This window comes from Jaculus jaculus, chromosome 4 (genome assembly GCF_020740685.1).
Source record: "Jaculus jaculus isolate mJacJac1 chromosome 4, mJacJac1.mat.Y.cur, whole genome shotgun sequence".
Classification (NCBI taxonomy): Eukaryota; Metazoa; Chordata; class Mammalia; order Rodentia; family Dipodidae; genus Jaculus; species Jaculus jaculus.
The window spans coordinates 114,469,137-114,486,992 of record NC_059105.1 but is presented as its reverse complement, the minus strand read 5'-3'; the positions used below and the strand labels follow the sequence as shown (position 1 = coordinate 114,486,992).

At 47.0% G+C, this 17,856-nt stretch overlaps 1 protein-coding gene across 5 annotated transcripts in view; it reads left to right on the top strand.

Annotated features, from left to right (window-relative positions):
• The window catches only part of Fbln7 (fibulin 7), a 41,894-nt gene extending 29,283 nt beyond the window's left edge, over positions 1 to 12,611 (top strand). For 2 of the 5 annotated variants that reach the window (XM_045148211.1, XM_045148210.1), the window contains exons 4-8: positions 3,509 to 3,634; positions 4,995 to 5,135; positions 5,913 to 6,050; positions 9,717 to 9,855; positions 11,588 to 12,611. In XM_045148211.1, coding sequence (XP_045004146.1) covers positions 3,509 to 3,634; positions 4,995 to 5,135; positions 5,913 to 6,050; positions 9,717 to 9,855; positions 11,588 to 11,960 — 917 coding nt within the window. In that variant the 3' untranslated portion in view covers positions 11,961 to 12,611. The remainder of the gene's footprint in view (positions 1 to 3,508; positions 3,635 to 4,994; positions 5,136 to 5,912; positions 6,051 to 9,716; positions 9,856 to 11,587) is intronic. The other 3 variants (XM_045148213.1, XM_045148212.1, XM_045148214.1) reach the window with 2 other exon arrangements.
• Positions 12,612 to 17,856: the final 5,245 nt, after the last annotated feature.

The following is a 17,856-nucleotide window of genomic DNA, read 5'->3' as shown; positions in this document are numbered from 1 at the left end:
TATTTAAATGGTAGTAAAATTAAAAAAAAACTTGTCAAATTTAATGCAAAGTAGTATAGAAAAAAAGAGAATAAGATCTTTGTAGACAGTGAAGAAATAGCAGAGAGCTATAGTCCTAATATAGATAAAAATTGAAACTCAATATTTCAAAACAAGTTGAAATGAATATTTTAAACTTAAAAAGTTACATATGTGTTGTAGACATGTTAGCATTGCTGGCAGAAAACACCTGACCAAGAGCAGCTTGTGGGAAAAAAGGTTTATTTTTGCTTACAGACTTGTGGGGAAGCTCCATGATGGCAGGGGAAATGATGGCATGAGCAGAGGATGGACATCAGCCCCTGGCCAACATCAGTGGACAACAGCAACAGGAGAGTGTGCCAAACGCTGGCAAGGGGAAGCTGGCTATAAGTCCCATAAGCCTGCCCCCAACAATACACTGCCTCCAAGAGGCCTTAATTCCCAAATTGCCATCAGCAGAGGACCTAGCATTCAGCGCACCTAAGTTTATGGGGGACACCTGAATCAAAGCGCCACGATGTGCATCTGTTTGTATGCGCACCTCTATGACGTAAGCGTGTGTATGCTACAACCACGTGTGGGGGTGTGTACCACACCTCAATGTGCTACCCCTCCCTCCACCCTTCCTGAGATAAGGACTCCCCGGTTGTTATCTTGTTTTTGCTGCTTTGCTTATGTAGCTGATCTCTCTGGCCAGAAAGCTTCCGGATTCTTCCGGATTGAACTCCCATTGCTGTGGGCATGTTGGGACCACATATTCAAGCATCACTTTGCCACCCACTTTACATGGGCATTGAGGAATAATTGCAAGCAAGCTCCGTTAATTGTGGAACCATCTCTCCAGGCTGCTGAAATAAATTTTCCAAAGATAAAGATTATAAAACAAGCACATACATAAAAGTGATAAAACCTTAGAAATGAGGTGATTGAAGAAATGGGAAATTCGAAAAGAGATGAAAGAGCCCAGGAAAGAATAAAACTACAAGGTAAAAAGAAATCATGCATATAGCACTCAGCTCGGTTTCACTACAACAGTAAATGATCATGAAATAGTAAATGAAAACAGAATTTCTGTCCGTGCCTTAGCTTGCCACTTCTCACCCAGATTCCGCCTGTGCCCCCTTTATAGTTCTAAAGCTTAACTAAATGCCACAGCTACACTTGAATGAGATGACGTATGTGAGACCTTGTGAATGTGACACACGCAAGACCTTGTCTCATACTGTACTCAGGACAGAGAGGCTTCCATGCAGATCCTCGGCCACTGAGCACTTCCAGCCCTGCATCAAGATAAGAATGCGGAGCGCCGGACTGGAGCCTGGGGAGAAATAAATATCCCGGGCACCTGCAGGCGCCTCCGTCAAGCGGATACTGTCCCAGCCCCTCCCGGAGTCCAGGTGCAATCCGGCTCGGTGTCTTCCCGTGGAGGCTCCCCACTAGGGACAAGCTGAAAGATATCATTGTTCACACTTTTTGGCTCTCTTCCCACAGTTTCATGCCCACTTTTACAGGGGGCCAATAAGCGGAAGTGGGAGGACTGGACCATGGTGCCCCTCAGCACCGAGCTCCGGTGGCCTTTGCACGCAGGGTCGTCTTAGGTACATTCCTGGAGGCGGATCACCTGAAAATAGAGTGGCTGGCCGGGCAGGTAACCTGGTTGAGGTTACAGAGAAAGGGAACCAGCTCCATCTCTGGGGATCAGCAGCATTTGGGCATTCTGGGTCATTCCGGATGAAATGGAAACCTGAGCCCTTTGAATGAACCGGAAATAAGGCTGCAGTTGCCATCGGGCCAACCGCCTGCTTCCTTCTCTTGGTAGATGCCACAGGAGAGGGGCTGCCAGGCCCGCAGCAAAAGTCCTCAGGTTTCTTTCTCCGATGCTGCCCCCAGTCAATGAGCTGGTAAACCTCTCTCAGCTGAAAATGGCTCGTGTGTGTGTTTAAACTGGACTCCAAAGTTTTACAAAATCATCTTTTTTATTATTTTTATTTTTTTAAATTTATTTATTTGAGAGCGACAGACACAGACAGAAAGACAGATAGAGGGAGAGAGAGAGGGAGAATGGGCGCGCCAGGGCTTCCAGCCTCTGCAAACGAACTTCAGACGCGTGCGCCCCCTTGTGCATCTGGCTAACGTGGGACCTGGGGAACCGAGCCTTGAACCGGGTCCTTAGGCTTCACAGGCAAGCGCTTAACCACTAAGCCATCTCTCCAGCCCCAAAATCATCTTTTTATAATTAGACCATTTATAAAGGTTTTTTCATAAAAGATCACAAAAATATCAATGAGCAAAGAAAAAAAATCACATATAAAGTTAGCACTCAGAGAAATTGCTGATAAGCTTTTCAATTTTATCTCTCCATTTGGCTTTTCCACGGAACTACTGCGTTTGTAAAAACAAACAAACAAACAAACAAAAAAAAAACCCACTTCATACTAAGGAAATATCAATAGACCCCTATCTCGCAGAGTGCAAGAGGGCTTCTGAGTCGGGATTTGGGGAATGGAATTTTCTCCATCCCTCCACATTCCAACAAGACAATCTTTCTCTAACTCCTTTAAACTTAGCTCTTGTTTAAAAGGTGATCCACCTAGGTGCTGACTGACAGGGCAGAGTTGGTGGCCAGAAAGGCCCCTGTCACAAGCAGAGTGGCAGGTGCCTCCTCCTGGCTCCAGGTGTAGTGCAGCTGTGCATACTACAAGGTGCCTAATGGAGCATGGCCAGGTGCAAGGCCAGCTCCTTCATACAGAGACCCAGATGGGCACAGTGGCACCAGGCACTAGAAAAGCAGCGGGGTTGCATCTTGGCCTAGAAGTTCCTTCACAGTCCATGCAGGTCGAGAAGGTGAGCAAGGACAAGGTGGGGAGGTAGAAAGCTGAACCAGTGGCCAGCTTTGATGATGCAAGCCTACAATCCCAGAACTCCAATTGGGGGAGGAGGATTACAAGTAAGAACTCTGGCCAGGAGCCACGCGTGGTGACGCAGAGGTAGGAGGATCACTGTGAATTTGAGGCCACCTTGAGACTACATAGTGAATTTCAGGGTCAGCCTGGGCTAGAGTGAGACCCTACCTTGACAAAACAAAACAAAACAAACAAACAAAAAACCCCCAAACAACAACAACAAGAAAAGAACGGTAGCCTAGTTTCATTGCAAGACTTTGTCTCAAAACAAAACAAAGCTGAAGCGACCCTGCAATGAAAGAAAGTTAACCTATTTTTAAAATACATTTATTTGCAAATACAGATAGAAAGAGGGACAGAGACACAGAGAGAGAACAGGTACGCCAAGGCATCTTTCTGCTGCAAACTCCAGATGTATGCTCTACTCGGTGTATGTGGCATTACATGGATTCTGCGGAATCAAGCCCAGGCTGTCAGGCTTGCTAGCAAGTGATTTAACCAATGAGCCATGTCTCCGGCCCTATTGATTTTTGTCTTATGACTTAACCTCACATAACCATGTTTGGAAATTCTTTCTGTTCTAGCTATCAGTGAGTGCTCCAGTCAGCCCTGTCTCAATGGTGGAACGTGTGTGGAAGGCAACAACCAGTATAGGTGCCTCTGTCCTCCAGGAAGGACTGGGAGCCGCTGTCAGCATCAGGCACAGGCCGGTATGTAGCTACCCAGGGACTGGGTGAGGTTGCTCCTCTGCAGGGTGACAAGTTACCAAATGCAGAGGTGTTGGGAACCCAGTGCCTCTGAGAGACTGGGCCCTTCCTTCCTGTTTCCCATGCACTGGCTGGTTCCCATTGTAGCTAAAATGCTCACTGGATGGAGCTTAGCTCTTTGTCATAACAATTTGAATCTCATGAAAGACTGAGTAGAAGGACTGACTCCCTGGATTGGGACCTTGGCCGGAGAAGACGTACTGTTGGCCACCACTGCTTGATAAGGACGTCTTCTGCCAGTAGAACTGCCTTTTCTTCCAACATTACCATCATACCTTGCAAAATTAGCAGTTATTGCTGCAGTCAAAAGCATCATAAGATCTGAATAACTAGACATGTGATGAACAAATCCCAGTATGTTCCCAGCCAGAAGCATAAATACCTAGTTTAGCATATGGCAAGAAAATCCATGATAAATTATACACGGAGGTACAGTTGAGTCACATACACCTGTAATCCCAGCATTTGAGAGGTGGAGGCTGGAGCACCTGGAGTTCAAGGCTATCCTTGAGGCCACCGGGGTTCTGAGATTGTCTCAAAAAAACCAAAACCAGAGCCAGGTCTGGTGGCTCAGAGCTTTATTCCCAGCACTCAGGGGGCTGAAATAGGAGGATGGTTGTGAGTTTGAGGCCAGCCAGAGCACCGACTGAGTTCCAGTTTAATATCTCTATTGCATCCAGGTCAAAATAAGCTTTAAAGAGTCACCTTACCCTCCGGTCCCCGGGGCTACTTTCTGTGGAAGGGGGGGGGCAGGGGGGGGAGCGGACAGGACTTCACTGCCTCCTTTTTACAAAAGGGCGAAACCAGGCCCTCTTTCACCCCACCTGTGCCAGGTCTGGTCACTGAATGTTCTAAAACCCATGTTGTAGGAGTTCTGCTGTGGGACCTACGGGCCATCGCTCATCAGACCCAGGGACCGCTTTATAACTTTATAAAATCCTCATGACCGAACTCCATAAAGGGCAATGCACACGGGGGGGGGGGGGGGGGGGGGGAGGGAGGGAGGGAGGGAGAGGGAGGGAGGACAAAAGATAGAGGCTGTTTTAAACTTTAAGGATCACTGCGAGTACTTGGGGACTTCCATTCAATGGTGGACTTCACTCCAGCAGGCCGTCTCCGCGGCTGGTTTGCAGCCGGTCTGCCCGCGCGCGGCTGCACTGGGACGGCTGGCCGCCTCCTGTTGTGTGCGCCGCCTCTGCCGAGGTTCACGGCTGACCACTGGCCATTCCTTTCCTTCTCCGCCGTGGACACAGGGAGAGGGGCGGCGCCGCCGGGCGGGCGCTGAGCTGTCTTCTCCCCGCAGCCCCCGAGGCCCAGGCCCAGGCCGGCGACCCCGCCTTCAGCCGCGCGCCGCGCTGCGCGCAGGTGGAGCGGGAGCAGCACTGCAGCTGCGAGGCGGGATTCCACCTGAGCGGCGCCGGCGGCGGCGACAGCGTCTGCCAGGGTAGGCGGGGGTGCTCGGACCCCGGCGGGCGGAGGCCCGCACACCAGCCGAACTGCCGGCCGCAGGGGCGGGGCGGGGCGGGGCGGGGCGGGGGTCCCCTGGGCGCGGGCTCAGAGTTCCCTGGGCTTCACCTGGAATGAGTGAAACTAACCCGTGTACTTCAGGGATACTCACAGAAAGAAGGGGCTGGGGTGTCCTCCACCCCCTCCAGGGCTGAGCCTATGGTAAGTGCACCAGGGCCTTCGCTGACACCAGAGCAAGCATCTGGAGGGTTGGAGATGTGGCTTAGCCAGCACCGCATTACATGGAAGTCCATGCTAGGGACACTTGATAAGGGTGGGGGCAGGAGGACCAGAAGTTCAAGATCATCGTTGACTCCATTGTGACCTCAAGGCCAGCCTACGCTACATGAGACCCAGTAGAGAGACACCCACAAGACCCTTGTAATCCACTCCTAAAGATGAGGAAAGTTAAGATGGCGATTTGAACGGCTCTGGGCAGGGTACCTGATGTGCCAGGCTCTGCAGGCTCTCCCCAGTTAAACCGAGGATCCTCTGTAGGGTCTTTCGCATCGGCTCCTTCCTCTTCTCCCTCCAGGCCTCCGTTGGCTGGAGGAAAGGAGAGTACAGCTGCCCCTCTTCCAGGCAGTGTGCTGGGGCCAGAGCTCAGGGCTGCCCAGGTCCGGCTGTAGAGTCCGAGACCCCAGCCATCTTGGACCATGACTACTTGATGGGGCTGCTTGGGCCCTGGAGCCATGGTAGGCGCTTTTGTCCACAGATGTGAATGAGTGTGAGATCTATGGGCAGGAGCGTGGTCCTCGGCTCTGCATGCATGCCTGTGTGAACACTCCTGGCTCCTACCGCTGCACCTGCCCCAGTGGTTACCGTACGCTGGCTGATGGGAAGAGCTGTGAAGGTGAGTGAGACAAGGCCAGAGACAATGACGGGTGGAGCTCCAGGGCGCCCTCCACACTTGGCCGTCTGCGGCTCCCACCCCAAACTCCCATTCAGGTAAAAAAAAAAAAATCAACCAAAAGGCCTTTCTGTAACATCAAGGTAGATAATCTACATAGATAGGAAATACGTTGTTTAATCACCCTAGTAAACAGTCTCTCCAGTCCTTGAGTCCTTTTCAGAGTAAAGTCGCTTCCACTTACCCACCAGTGCCTTCAGAGCAACCAGCAGGCCACACGGGTGCATTCTAGAGAGATCCTGAGGCTTTGCTACCCTGTGTGAGCACTTGAAAATGCCTTTAGGGCTCAAGAGATGGCTCAGTGGCCATCTGTGTACTCGCCTGCAAAGCCTAAGGGACTGGGGTTCATTTCCCCAGTATCCATGTAAAGCCAGATGCACAGTGGCACATGCATCTGGAGTTCATTTGCAGCGGCTGGAGGTCCTGATGTGCCCATTCTCTTTCTCTCTCTGTCTCTTCTCTCCTTACCTTTCCCTGCTTGCAAATAAATAAAGAAATACAAATTAAAAAAACACCTAAGAAGGATAGCCTCATATGTGGCCGGACTCCACAGTAGTGGTCATGTTTGATGGCTGGTTGAGGGCAGCAGAGGTGCAGAGTGCCCAAGGACCAGAAGAATGAGGGGCTGTTACGAGGCAAATCCAGATAATAACAAATGCAGATACATTAGACCTCCAAATTAGCTCACTCAGAATACAGCAGTTCCTCCTTATCCATGAACAATATATTACAAGCCTCCAACCTGAGTGGATGCCAGAAACCAAGGAGAGGACTGAATCCTTTATACATGAGGCATTTGTTCTATAACACATATCTATGATAGAGTTTTGTTTATAAGTTAGGCACAGTAAGAGATTAACAATAATAATGAAATAGAAGATTATGCTAATATAGTATAATAAAATTATTTGAAACTTACTGTCAGCTGGGTGTGGTGGCGCACACCTTTAATCCCAGCACTTGGGAGGTACAAGTAGGAGGGACTGCCATGAGTTCAAGGCCACCCTGAGACTACATAGTGACTTCCAGATCAACCTGGGCTAGAGTGAGACCCTACTCAAAAAACCAAAAAACAAACAAAAAAACAGAAAAAAACCAACAAAAAACTTACTGGAGTTTTCCCATTTAAAATTTTCTGCCTAGAGTTAGCCACAGGTAACTGAAACCAAGAAAAATGAAACCATACATTAAGGAGGGACTGTATACATACAACTCTGGTGTGAAGTCCTGTTGTGCACTGACTGTAGGCCTTTGAGGGGAACTGCCAATGAAGGCTCACACCAGAGGGCCTAACTTCCTCCGCTGAACTTGCCCATGGACACAGAACACAAAGGGAACCTGGCTGGCTCTAGGCAATGGCCCTGAATACTTTGAGAAGAAGGAAAAAGAAAGGGCAGAGGGCTCATCTTCCAGCTGAATTAGAAGTGTGAGCAGTGGCTTCCTGGTGACATCCTGTTGGAATGCAACTATAGGATTCAAAGGAATGGACAACTGAAATCTGCAGTAGGAGAAGGCATCTAGTCACACATCTACCCATCCATTCTCCTATCCATCCATCCATCCACCCACCTAACCGTCAGCCACCTATCCACTCACCCATCCATTCACCCACTCACCAAACCACTTACCTACCCACCAATCCATGCATCCGTCCATCCACCCATCTTCCTGCTCATCCATCCCTCTACCCACTCACCCCACCATCCATATCCCTACCCACCCATCCATTCACCCACCCGTTCACCTATCCATCTATTCATCCACCCATCTACCCATTCACTCATCTAGCCAGCCACCCAGCCAACTATTCTTCCACCTACCCACCCATGCAATCACCCATCCATCCACTTATCCATGCATCCACCCATTCATCTGCCCATCCACCCATCCCTCTACCCCCTATACCTCCCGTCATCCATCTATTCACTTATCCACTCATGGGGGCCCACATAGGATTGCTTGGGATTGGGAGGAGACGGCCTCCAGCTGGGTAGACTCATAGGATGTTTATAAAGAGCATCAAAATCCCTCACAACCCCTTACAAATGATGGGGTGGGCATGTCTTCATTTAGTATGGGATGAGGCTAAAGAGCAAGGTTACAGCTAAAGGGTTGAGTTTCCTAAAGGAGACTCAAGGGTGCTTTGGCAGAGAAGAAGGTAGACCCAGGAGACGTGTTGTGACTGATGACATTCATTCATTCAGTGCTGGAGAGAACCCCTGCCACTTGTCATACGTTAGGAAAGAAAGTCAGGGTCCCAGAGAGGGGCAACTTCTAGGCTTACAGACAGCAAACCATGATACCTCCCTCCCTCACGTCCCCTTCCTAACTCTGCTCTCCGTCATATCCCTTTCCTCTCTCCATTAGTCTTTTAATTTGACATCATCATCTTTTTCTCCTATTATGAGGGTCTTGTGTAGAAGAAATAGCTTTTTTTTTATGGAAGGAAAGGGTTTATTTTTGATTACAGCTTAAAAATTATCAGCAAATTTAACATATGAATTATATCAGTAAGTTTAATGTATGAATATACTACAATTTGGTCATATTCAGATCAGATGTCTTCTTTTATCGCCTCTCCCTAGCCCCCATTTCACTGAGGACCCTCCTCTGTTTTATTGCCTTATTCCTTTTGTCCTCTTCTGTCCTCTAAGCCATGATGCCTCTGGGTTCAGGACAGGGCAGGTCTTGTGGGGGAATAGTAATCATTGTAGGGCCGTGAATGTACCAGTCAGTTCACGTCAGGAGGATGGTGCATCGCAGTATACCTTCCCACCCTGTGACTCTTACATCCTTTCTGTCCCCTCCTCAGCAGTGTTCCCTGAGCCTTGGAGGGTATGGTAGAAGTCTCCTGTAGCGTTGAGCTCCTGACAGCTTTTTATTTTCTGCTTTGGTGACTTCTGAGTCTCCTCAGTGTCAACTGCCATCTCCATAAAGAAGGTTCTCTTGCTAGCAGTAAGAGCAGCAGTCATGCTCTTTGTGCCACTTCCTCTGAAAAGTTTCCTGACCCCTGCTGGGTGTGATAACAATAACCTGCCCAGTACTCAGCTAAGAAATAGAATTATTTTATTTCAAAAAATTATTTATTTATTTATGCAAACAGAGAGAGAGAGAGAGAGAGAGAGAGAGAGAGAGAGAGAAGAAAGACAGACCCGAGGGAGGGAATGGGCACACCAGGCCTCCAGCCATTGCAAATGAACTCCAGATGCATGTGCCACCTTGTGCAGCTGGCTTTACTTGGGTACTGGGAATAGAACCGAGGTTGTTATGTTTTGTAGGTAAACGCCTTAACCTCTGAGCCATTTCTCCAGCCTCAGAAATAAAGTTCTTGAATGGAATTTCAAAGGGGAAAGTATGGGGGGGAGGGAGAGAATTAACATGGGATTTTTTTTTGTAATCATGGAAAATGCCAATAAAAATTTAAAAAAAGAAAAGAAAAAAAAGGAATAAAGTTCTTAACAGGTTTCCTGCGGTCAGAATAGGTGTTGGGTATTTGGAAAATTCACCTCATGTGAAGCTCCACGTTCTAGTGCCTATTGGAGTTTTTGTGTGGTTCTGTCATGGGGAAAAGTTGGTGAGATTTAAATCCTTGTGTGTCCTATATTTCAGATGTTGATGAATGTGTGGGCTCGCAGCAGGTGTGCCCCCAGGGGACCATGTGCATCAACACTGGAGGAGGCTTCCAGTGTGTCAGCCCTGAGTGTCCTGAAAGCAGTGGTGACATAAGTTATGTGAAGACATCTCCCTTGTGAGTACACCAGGGCTGCCCACAGCTGGGCATGTATGTCCCTCCCCAGGCCTCCCAGCGGGGCCGGGCTGGATTCTTCCTAGAGGTTCTTGGGGGAAATTACAGTTACATCAAAGATATGGTGGCCAAAACTACCCAGCCAGCTCAGGTAGCCTACTTGGTGAGATACAGGCCAAAGAGAGACCCTGTTTCAAAGGTGAATGGTGTCCATATGGCCTCCACATGTGCGCAGTCCTACATACACATACACATATATACCTAGACACACATGCACACACATATTTGCATAAAAACAAGATGCTAAGAGCTCTCACAATGTCTTTTAAGTGAAGAGATTTAACTTCAGAAGGTTAATTACATGAATCGTTTTTATTTATTTATTTATTTGAGAGTGATAGACAGAGGGAGAAAGAGGCAGATAGAGAGAGAGGGGGAGAATGGGTGCACCAGGGCCTCCAGACACTGCAAATGAACTCCAGACGCGTGTGCCCCTTTGTGCATCTTGCTAATGTGGGTCCTGGGGAAATGAGCCTCGGACCAGGGTCCTTAGGCTTCATAGGCAAGCGCTTAACTGCTAACCCATCTCTCTAGTCCTTGAAAAGTTTTTTGAGTTAAAGCAGATTTGGATCAGCAATAAGTCAATGGTGCTGACATGTTACAGCTATTTGAGAGGGTGAGGACACCAGAACAGTCCCTGGGAGTCACTTAGTGAGGGACAGGGAGCCTGTGTCTGGTGGCCTCTGGGATCATTAGATTAACAGCCAGATGTTATATCTGACATGTATAATCTTGATAATATAAAGTTTTAAATATTAAAAAATTACTACTAAATATGCTAATTTGTGCTTGCATTTTCTGTTTGATAAGGTAGAGAAATATTGAAGGTATTTCTACATGACCCTGAATCCAAATGGTTAAGTTTCCTGCTTTAAGAATAAATGTTGAAGCTGGATGTGGTAACACATGCCATTAATCCCAGTACTCAGGAGGTTGAGGTAGGAGGATGGTTATAAGTTCAAGGCCAGCCTGAGACTTCACAGTGAGTGCCAGGTTAGCCTGGGCTACAGTGAGACCCTACCTCAAAAACCAAAATAAAATCAAATAAAAATAATAACATAAATGACAGCTAGGTGTGATGGGACATCCTACATCCTTGTCACCCCAGCACTTAGAAGGTAGAAAGATCAGGAGTTTGATCCTTCACTATGAGGGGAGCACACATTGGTTACAGGCTGTTGCCAGCTGACTTCTGAGGTCTTTTATGACTGAGAGAGAAAGAAAGACACCAGCTTGAAATAGCAGCATCCACATCCTTTTTCACTCTTCTTCTTCATTTCTGTAAATTTAAAGTAATGTCATACCTGCATGTACACACACAACATGGGTAATACCAAGTCAACATGTCCATGCATACCATGGGTAATAATGTATCTACACGTATACATGCACATCACAAGTAATACCATGTCTGCATATACATGCACACCATAAATAGCATGTCTGCATATGCGTACATACCACAGGGAGGTTAGAGGCCTAAAGGCCAGGAACAGTAGAACTCTTTCTTCCATGGTAACCCCAGGCACATTCACTTGCCTGTAGTGCCAAAGCACCTGGGTGAAGGACCCATGGCTGGGGAAGGTCAGGCAGATGGCCTCTTCAAGAGGGCAGGTAGGGCAGCCCATCTTGATCTTCCCCATGTCTGACTGCCTCCATCTTGCCTCCGCTGCAGCCAGTGTGAGCGAAACCCCTGCCCCATGGACAGCAGGCCCTGCCGCCACATGCCCAAGACCATCTCCTTCCATTACCTTTCTCTGCCCTCCAACCTGAAGACGCCCATCACGCTCTTCCGTATGGCCACAGCCTCAGCCCCTGGCCGGCCAGGGCCCAACAGCCTGCGATTTGGGATCGTGGGTGGGAACAGCCGTGGCCACTTTGTGATGCAGCGCTCAGACCGGCAGACGGGAGAGCTGATCCTTGTTCAGACCCTGGAGGGACCTCAGACGCTGGAGGTGGACGTTGACATGTCAGAATACCTGGAACGGTCCTTCCAGGCCAACCATGTTTCCAAAGTCACCATCTTTGTGTCCCCCTATAACTTCTAAGGGTGAACATGGGGCTCACTGGAATATGGCCATCTCGATTTCTCTGGCCCAAGGACTCATCTGTGGGCTCACACTGTCATAGATGCCTCGCTCCTGTCTTTCTTCTGCTCACTTTGCCTATTCACCCATGCTTCTAGGCAGTGCCATATCCCATGGGGCAGTGCAGAAAGGAAGCCACACAAGCCAGGCTGTGCCACCATCACATTTGTTTTCTGCTTTAGTGCCCTCTCCTTGGGTTATGCACAAATTTTCCAACCCTGTTCCTTCAGGCAAGGATGCTTTTCAAAATGCTGTGTGAATGGTTTTGTGAGTTTGAATAGGCTGGGAAGGAGGAGCTCGTGATGTGCGTCTGACAAGGTGGCCTGCATTGTGATAGCCAACGCTTGTTCTGACTGGGGAGGTTCCAGCTCTGCTGAGGGTTTAATGATGCCCCCTGTGTACCACCTGGCATGTTGCTCTTGTCCACATTCCCCTGGGACCAGTCTTCTTATCTGAGAGATATGGGAGGGCATATGAACCACACTCAGATCCTTCTAGACCAAGGGGCCAACATTAAAGCATGCATTCTGTCTGAGTTCTCTTTTGAGAAACCGTATCTCAAAAACATGCCTTGGTATTATGACTAAGGAAATAAAGCCTGCTGCTCCTCCCTGCCCGTCTCTCTTCTCCCTGCGCATGAATGCCTTTGAAGAGGGAAAGCTGGCTCTCTTTCTGCCTAGGCTGGACCCAATGCAACAAGAGAATGAGAAAGCTGATGTTTGGGATTGCTACACTAGTCTAGATTTCTCTTAACCCCTGGGAGACAGGTCAAGACAATATCAAGCAGTGTAGTGTTTAGGAAAAGACTCAAATTGCCCTTGATTCCAATGGCTTTCTCTTTCTGATGGAGGAACCAGGGGACTGAAGCAGGAAACCCCAAACTGCACGAGTGGAGAACATGAGTGTTCAAGTGAAAACTTAAAAGCCAGCTGCTTGTGAGCAGTGTCCGTGCTGCTCTACTGGTAAAACTGTGTCATACAAGGTGGCCAGACGTGGTGGCGCACACCTTCCATCCCAGCACTCAGGACGCTAAGGCAGGAGGATCACCATGAGTTTGAGGCCAGCCTGAGACTACATAATGAATTCCAGTTCAGCCAGGGCTAGAGCAAGACCTTACCTCAAACAAACAAACAAACAAAAAAAAAAAACACAAAAATTTGCATCATACACATTTTCTTTTAAAATTCTTCCTAGAGACTGAACCAGAAGGACTGTGAGTTTGATGCCAGCCTGGGCTGTACAGTGAAACCACGTATCAAACAAAACAAAGCAAATGGAGCTGGAGAGATGGCTTAGCGGTTAAGCGCTTGCCTGTGAAGCCTAAGGACCCCGGTTCGAGGCTCGGTTCCCCAGGTCCCACGTTAGCCAGATGCACAAGGGGGCGCACGTGTCTGGAGTTCGTTTGCAGTGGCTGGAGGCCCTGGCGCGCCCATTCTCTCTCTCTCTCTCTGCCTCCTTCTCTCTCTGTCACTCTCAAATAAATAAATAAAAATGAACAAAACAAGGCAAATGATAAAAAAAGAGAGCCAGAGATGTATGTAGCTCAGTTGGTAGATTGCTTGCCTAGCACACATAAAGCCCTGGGTTCAATCCCCAGCACCATATAAACTGGATGTAGTGATGCACATCTCTCCCAACACTCAGGAGGTGGAAGCAAGTGAATCAGAAGTTGAAGGTCATTGTCAGCTGTATAGCAAGTTTGAGGCCAGAGTAGCTTACAGGAGACCTGGTCTCAAAGAAAACAAGACAAAACTCCTTCCCTCCACGTAAATCTTGGTATCTGTCCTGATATGAGATGGAGCTAGAGGAAGCTTGTCACTATTTATAGATTAGCCACATATGAAGATGGTTTCCAGGAGGGTTTAACCTTGTCTTTTTTTTGTTTTTGTTTTTTCAAGATAAGGGTCTCACTCTAGCCCAGGCTGACCTGGAATTCACTATATAGTCTCAGGATGGTCTTGAACTCATGCCAATCCACCTACCTCTGCCTCCTGAGTGCTGGGATTCAAGGCATGTGCCACCAATGCCTGGCTCCTTGTCTTTTGTTCATGTGACAGAGTGAGAGATATATGAGCTGAGGACATGGCTCCATGGTTTAAGCGCTTGTTGTGTAAGCAGGACTACCTGAGTTCAGACTATCGGAGCCATGTCAAGCTGAATGCAGTAAAAAGCACATGTAACCCTCGCCCTGCAACGGGGATACGAGACAGAGACAGGAGAATCCCCGGCAGCTTCTGGTGTCTGCAGCTGTGAACAAGAGAGCCCGCCTCAGACAAGGTGGAAGGCGAAGACTGACGCCTGAAGTTGTCCTCTGATCTCCACACGCGTGCTGTGGGCCTGCACTTACATGTACCAACACACACATGTGTATACATCACATGCATACACAAAGATAATAACCAATTAATGGCTCTGTGAGTCTCTTCTCCCCTCTTTATTTTGATTTCCAGCAGTGCGGTGAGCAGACTCTGCTTGGCTACATGTGGTGAGCAGCACACCATGGCAGTAGCGTATGGCAAAGCCTGTTCACCTCACTGCTGGAAATCAAAATAGAGAGAGAAAAGATGCACAGTCCCTTTTGAAGGCACGCTCTCAGTGCCCTAAGAACTCCCATTAGGTCCTACGCCCCCCCCCCCAGGTTCCCCGCAGTAATTCCAAACTGGACACCAAATCTCTAATATGGGCTTCACATCCAAACTGTAGCAACAGGTAGCCCACTTCTGGGTTTTCTCCTGGCTCCTATCCGTGTTAGTCAGTATAACTAGCTGTCGACAAGTGTTAATTTCCACCTCTTTCCAGATAACATAGAGTCAAGGCTGCAAACGTATAAAACAGAACAGCGCAGTGAATCCCACGTGTGAGTCAGTCCCAACTATCAACACCTGGCCAGTCATTTCCTCTACTCTCACCCCTCATGAGGACTTTGAAGTAGATCCTAGACATGATATCATTTCATCTGTAAATATTTTCATCATACATTTCTAGATGATACTTTTTTAACTTTGCTTTTATTTATTTATTTGAGAGAGAGAAAGAAAGAGGCAGAGAGAGGGAGAGAGAGAATGGGTGCACCAGGGCCTCCAGCCACTGCAAATGAACTCCGATGCATGTGTCCCCTTGTGCATCTGGGTGACGTAGATTCTGGGGAATCAAACCAAGGTCCTTTGGCTTTGTAGGCAAATGCCTCAACCACCAAGCCATCTCTCCAGCCCCAAGACTTTTTTAAAGCGTAACTTCAGTGTCACATCTAAAGATTGAATGGATTCCTCAATACCTTCAACTATCTAGTCATTGTTTAATGTCTCTGAGTGATTCAAGGCTTTTGCTTCCATTAGGTCCACAAAGCAGAGTTCATTGATATGCTTAAGTCTCCTTTCCTGTGTAGCAGAGGTTCCTACACTCCAGTAAATATTAGAACACCTGGAGGCTTGTTAGGTCCAGAATATTGGGCTGTTTATTCTGTAGAATTTCTTACAATGTGAGTTTTCCTGAGTGCAATTACATGTACCTTTCAATGTGTTCTCTTGCCTATTTCTTAAAAGTCAGTAGTTCTGTCCAGATATGTAATTAAGGCCCACCAGAAGCACCTGTCACCACCAGTAAAGCAGTCTTCCAGAATAATAATAAGCTGCTTCTAATTGCATATCTGGGTTTTTTGTTTGTTTGTTTGCTTGCTTGTTTTTGATGTAGGGTCTCACTCTAGCCCAGGCTAACCTGGAATTCACTGTGTAGTCCTAGGCTTCAAATTCACAGAGATCCTCTTACCTCTGCCTCCCAAGTGCTGGGATTAAAGGCGTACACCACCATACCTGGCTATTTTGCATGGCAAGATGTTGTAAGTTCATTTTGTCTGTTTCCCACCTGAGCCTGGAATGAGCCATTCATGGTGACTTGAGAGCAGGGCTGGGTGGAAGGAGAGCTCCCTGGGGTGGTTAAGCTTTAGTGAATAGAACTATTATCAATGTCATAGGAAAAGGTATATTGGTAGTGTTATTTTTAAAGATGAGGAAGAGGCTGGGGAGATGCGCAGTCAGTAAAATGCTTGTTTTGCCAGTGTGAAGTCCTCAGTTCAGTTCCCAGAATCCACATTTTTTTAAAAAAAGTGGAATGTGGTGGCATGCCCTTATAATCCCAGTGCTGGGGAGGTGGAGACAGGCAGATCTCTGAGGTTCTTGGCCAGCCAACTAGCCTACTGGGCAAGTTCCAGGTTAGTGAGAGACCTTGTCTCAAAAAAGGTGGATGGTGCCTGATGGGCAACATCTGAGGTTATTCTCTAGTGCTCACACATATAGTACACACACACACACACACACACACACACACACACACACAGATAGATCACCATGAGTTTATGTTGATTCTTCCAATTCAGGACTAAAGTTCTTGGGTTTTTTGTTTTGTTTGTTTGGTTTGGTTTTTAACTTATATGTGCTTTTATCCTGAAAACCTCCTCAGCATAAAATAATTATACATTTTAAAAATCCTCAGAATAGCAACACTGCTACAAAAATATGATTACCAAAAATAGCTACAATAATTCTTTCATAGTTCTTTTTGTCCTCAAATTTATGCCATTAGGGATGCACAGTCTATTTTAAAATCATTTGGAACAGTTCCTGTTTATGTGGTCATACCACAACTATTATCAAGACAGTTTCACTTCATTTTGCTGAAATCTATACAAATTGCTCATGGTTTAAATTTATTTTATTATTAAGTTAACTATTTACATAGTTCCAAAGTCAAACCCACAAAGTAAGGTGCATCCATAGAAGTCTGTCTTCAAATGCAGTCCTTTCCATTCCTCCTTTTGCATAGACAATTTCTCTCTTTTTTTAAAAATTAGATATTTATTTGCAGAGAGAGAGAGAGAGAGAGAGAAGAGAGACAGAAACAGAATGGGCATGCTAGGGCTTCTAGCCACTGCAAACGAACTCCAGATGCATATGCCCCTTGTACATCTGGCTTACATGGGTCCTGGGGAATCGAACCTGGGTCCTTCGACTTCTCAGGCAAACACCTTAACTGCTAAGTCATTTATCCAGCCCTAAGTTTCCCTTTTTATACTCCCACTTAAAATAAAATGAATGTTAAATGATAGCATACTATTTAACACTTTCCTTGACCTTGATTTTCTTTTCTTTTTAATATATTTTATTTACTTGAGACAGAGAAAGAAGGAAGGAGAGAGAGAGAGAGAGAGAGAGAGAGAGAGAGAGAGAGAGAGCATTCCAGGGCCTCCAGCTACTGCAAATGAACTCCAGATGCATGAGCCCTCTTGTGCATCTGGCTTACGTGGGTCCTGGAGAATCGAGCCGGGATCCTTGGGCTTTGCAGGCAAATGCCTTAGCCGCTAAGCCATCTCTCCAGCCCTCGATTTTGTTTTTGCTTAACAATATATTGGAGGGGTTGGGAGATGGCTCAGTGGATAAAGGCACTTGCTTGCAAACCCTGCCAACCAGGGGTTCAGTTCCCCAACCACCCACATAAAGCTGGATGAACATTCATTTGTAGCAGCAAGAGACTCCAGCATGCCCATATATGCACACACACACACATATATAAATTAAAAAGTTAATATATTGGATATCAGTCCATAAGACCATATTCCCTATTAATTCCCCATTATGAGAACATATCATTGTTTAATCAACTAAATCACATTTGGTTGACATATAGGCTGCTTTTCATCTTTTGTTATTGTAAACATTATTATGCATATATTTTCATACTTTTGCTTTTGTGTCTCAGGTAATATTTCCTTCTTAAGAAGTAGGCAATTTTCTTTCCAACAATGTGTGAAAGTCCTGCTCCTGAATTAAACAAGGTCCCAGTGGCAGCTGGTTTCATATCTGCT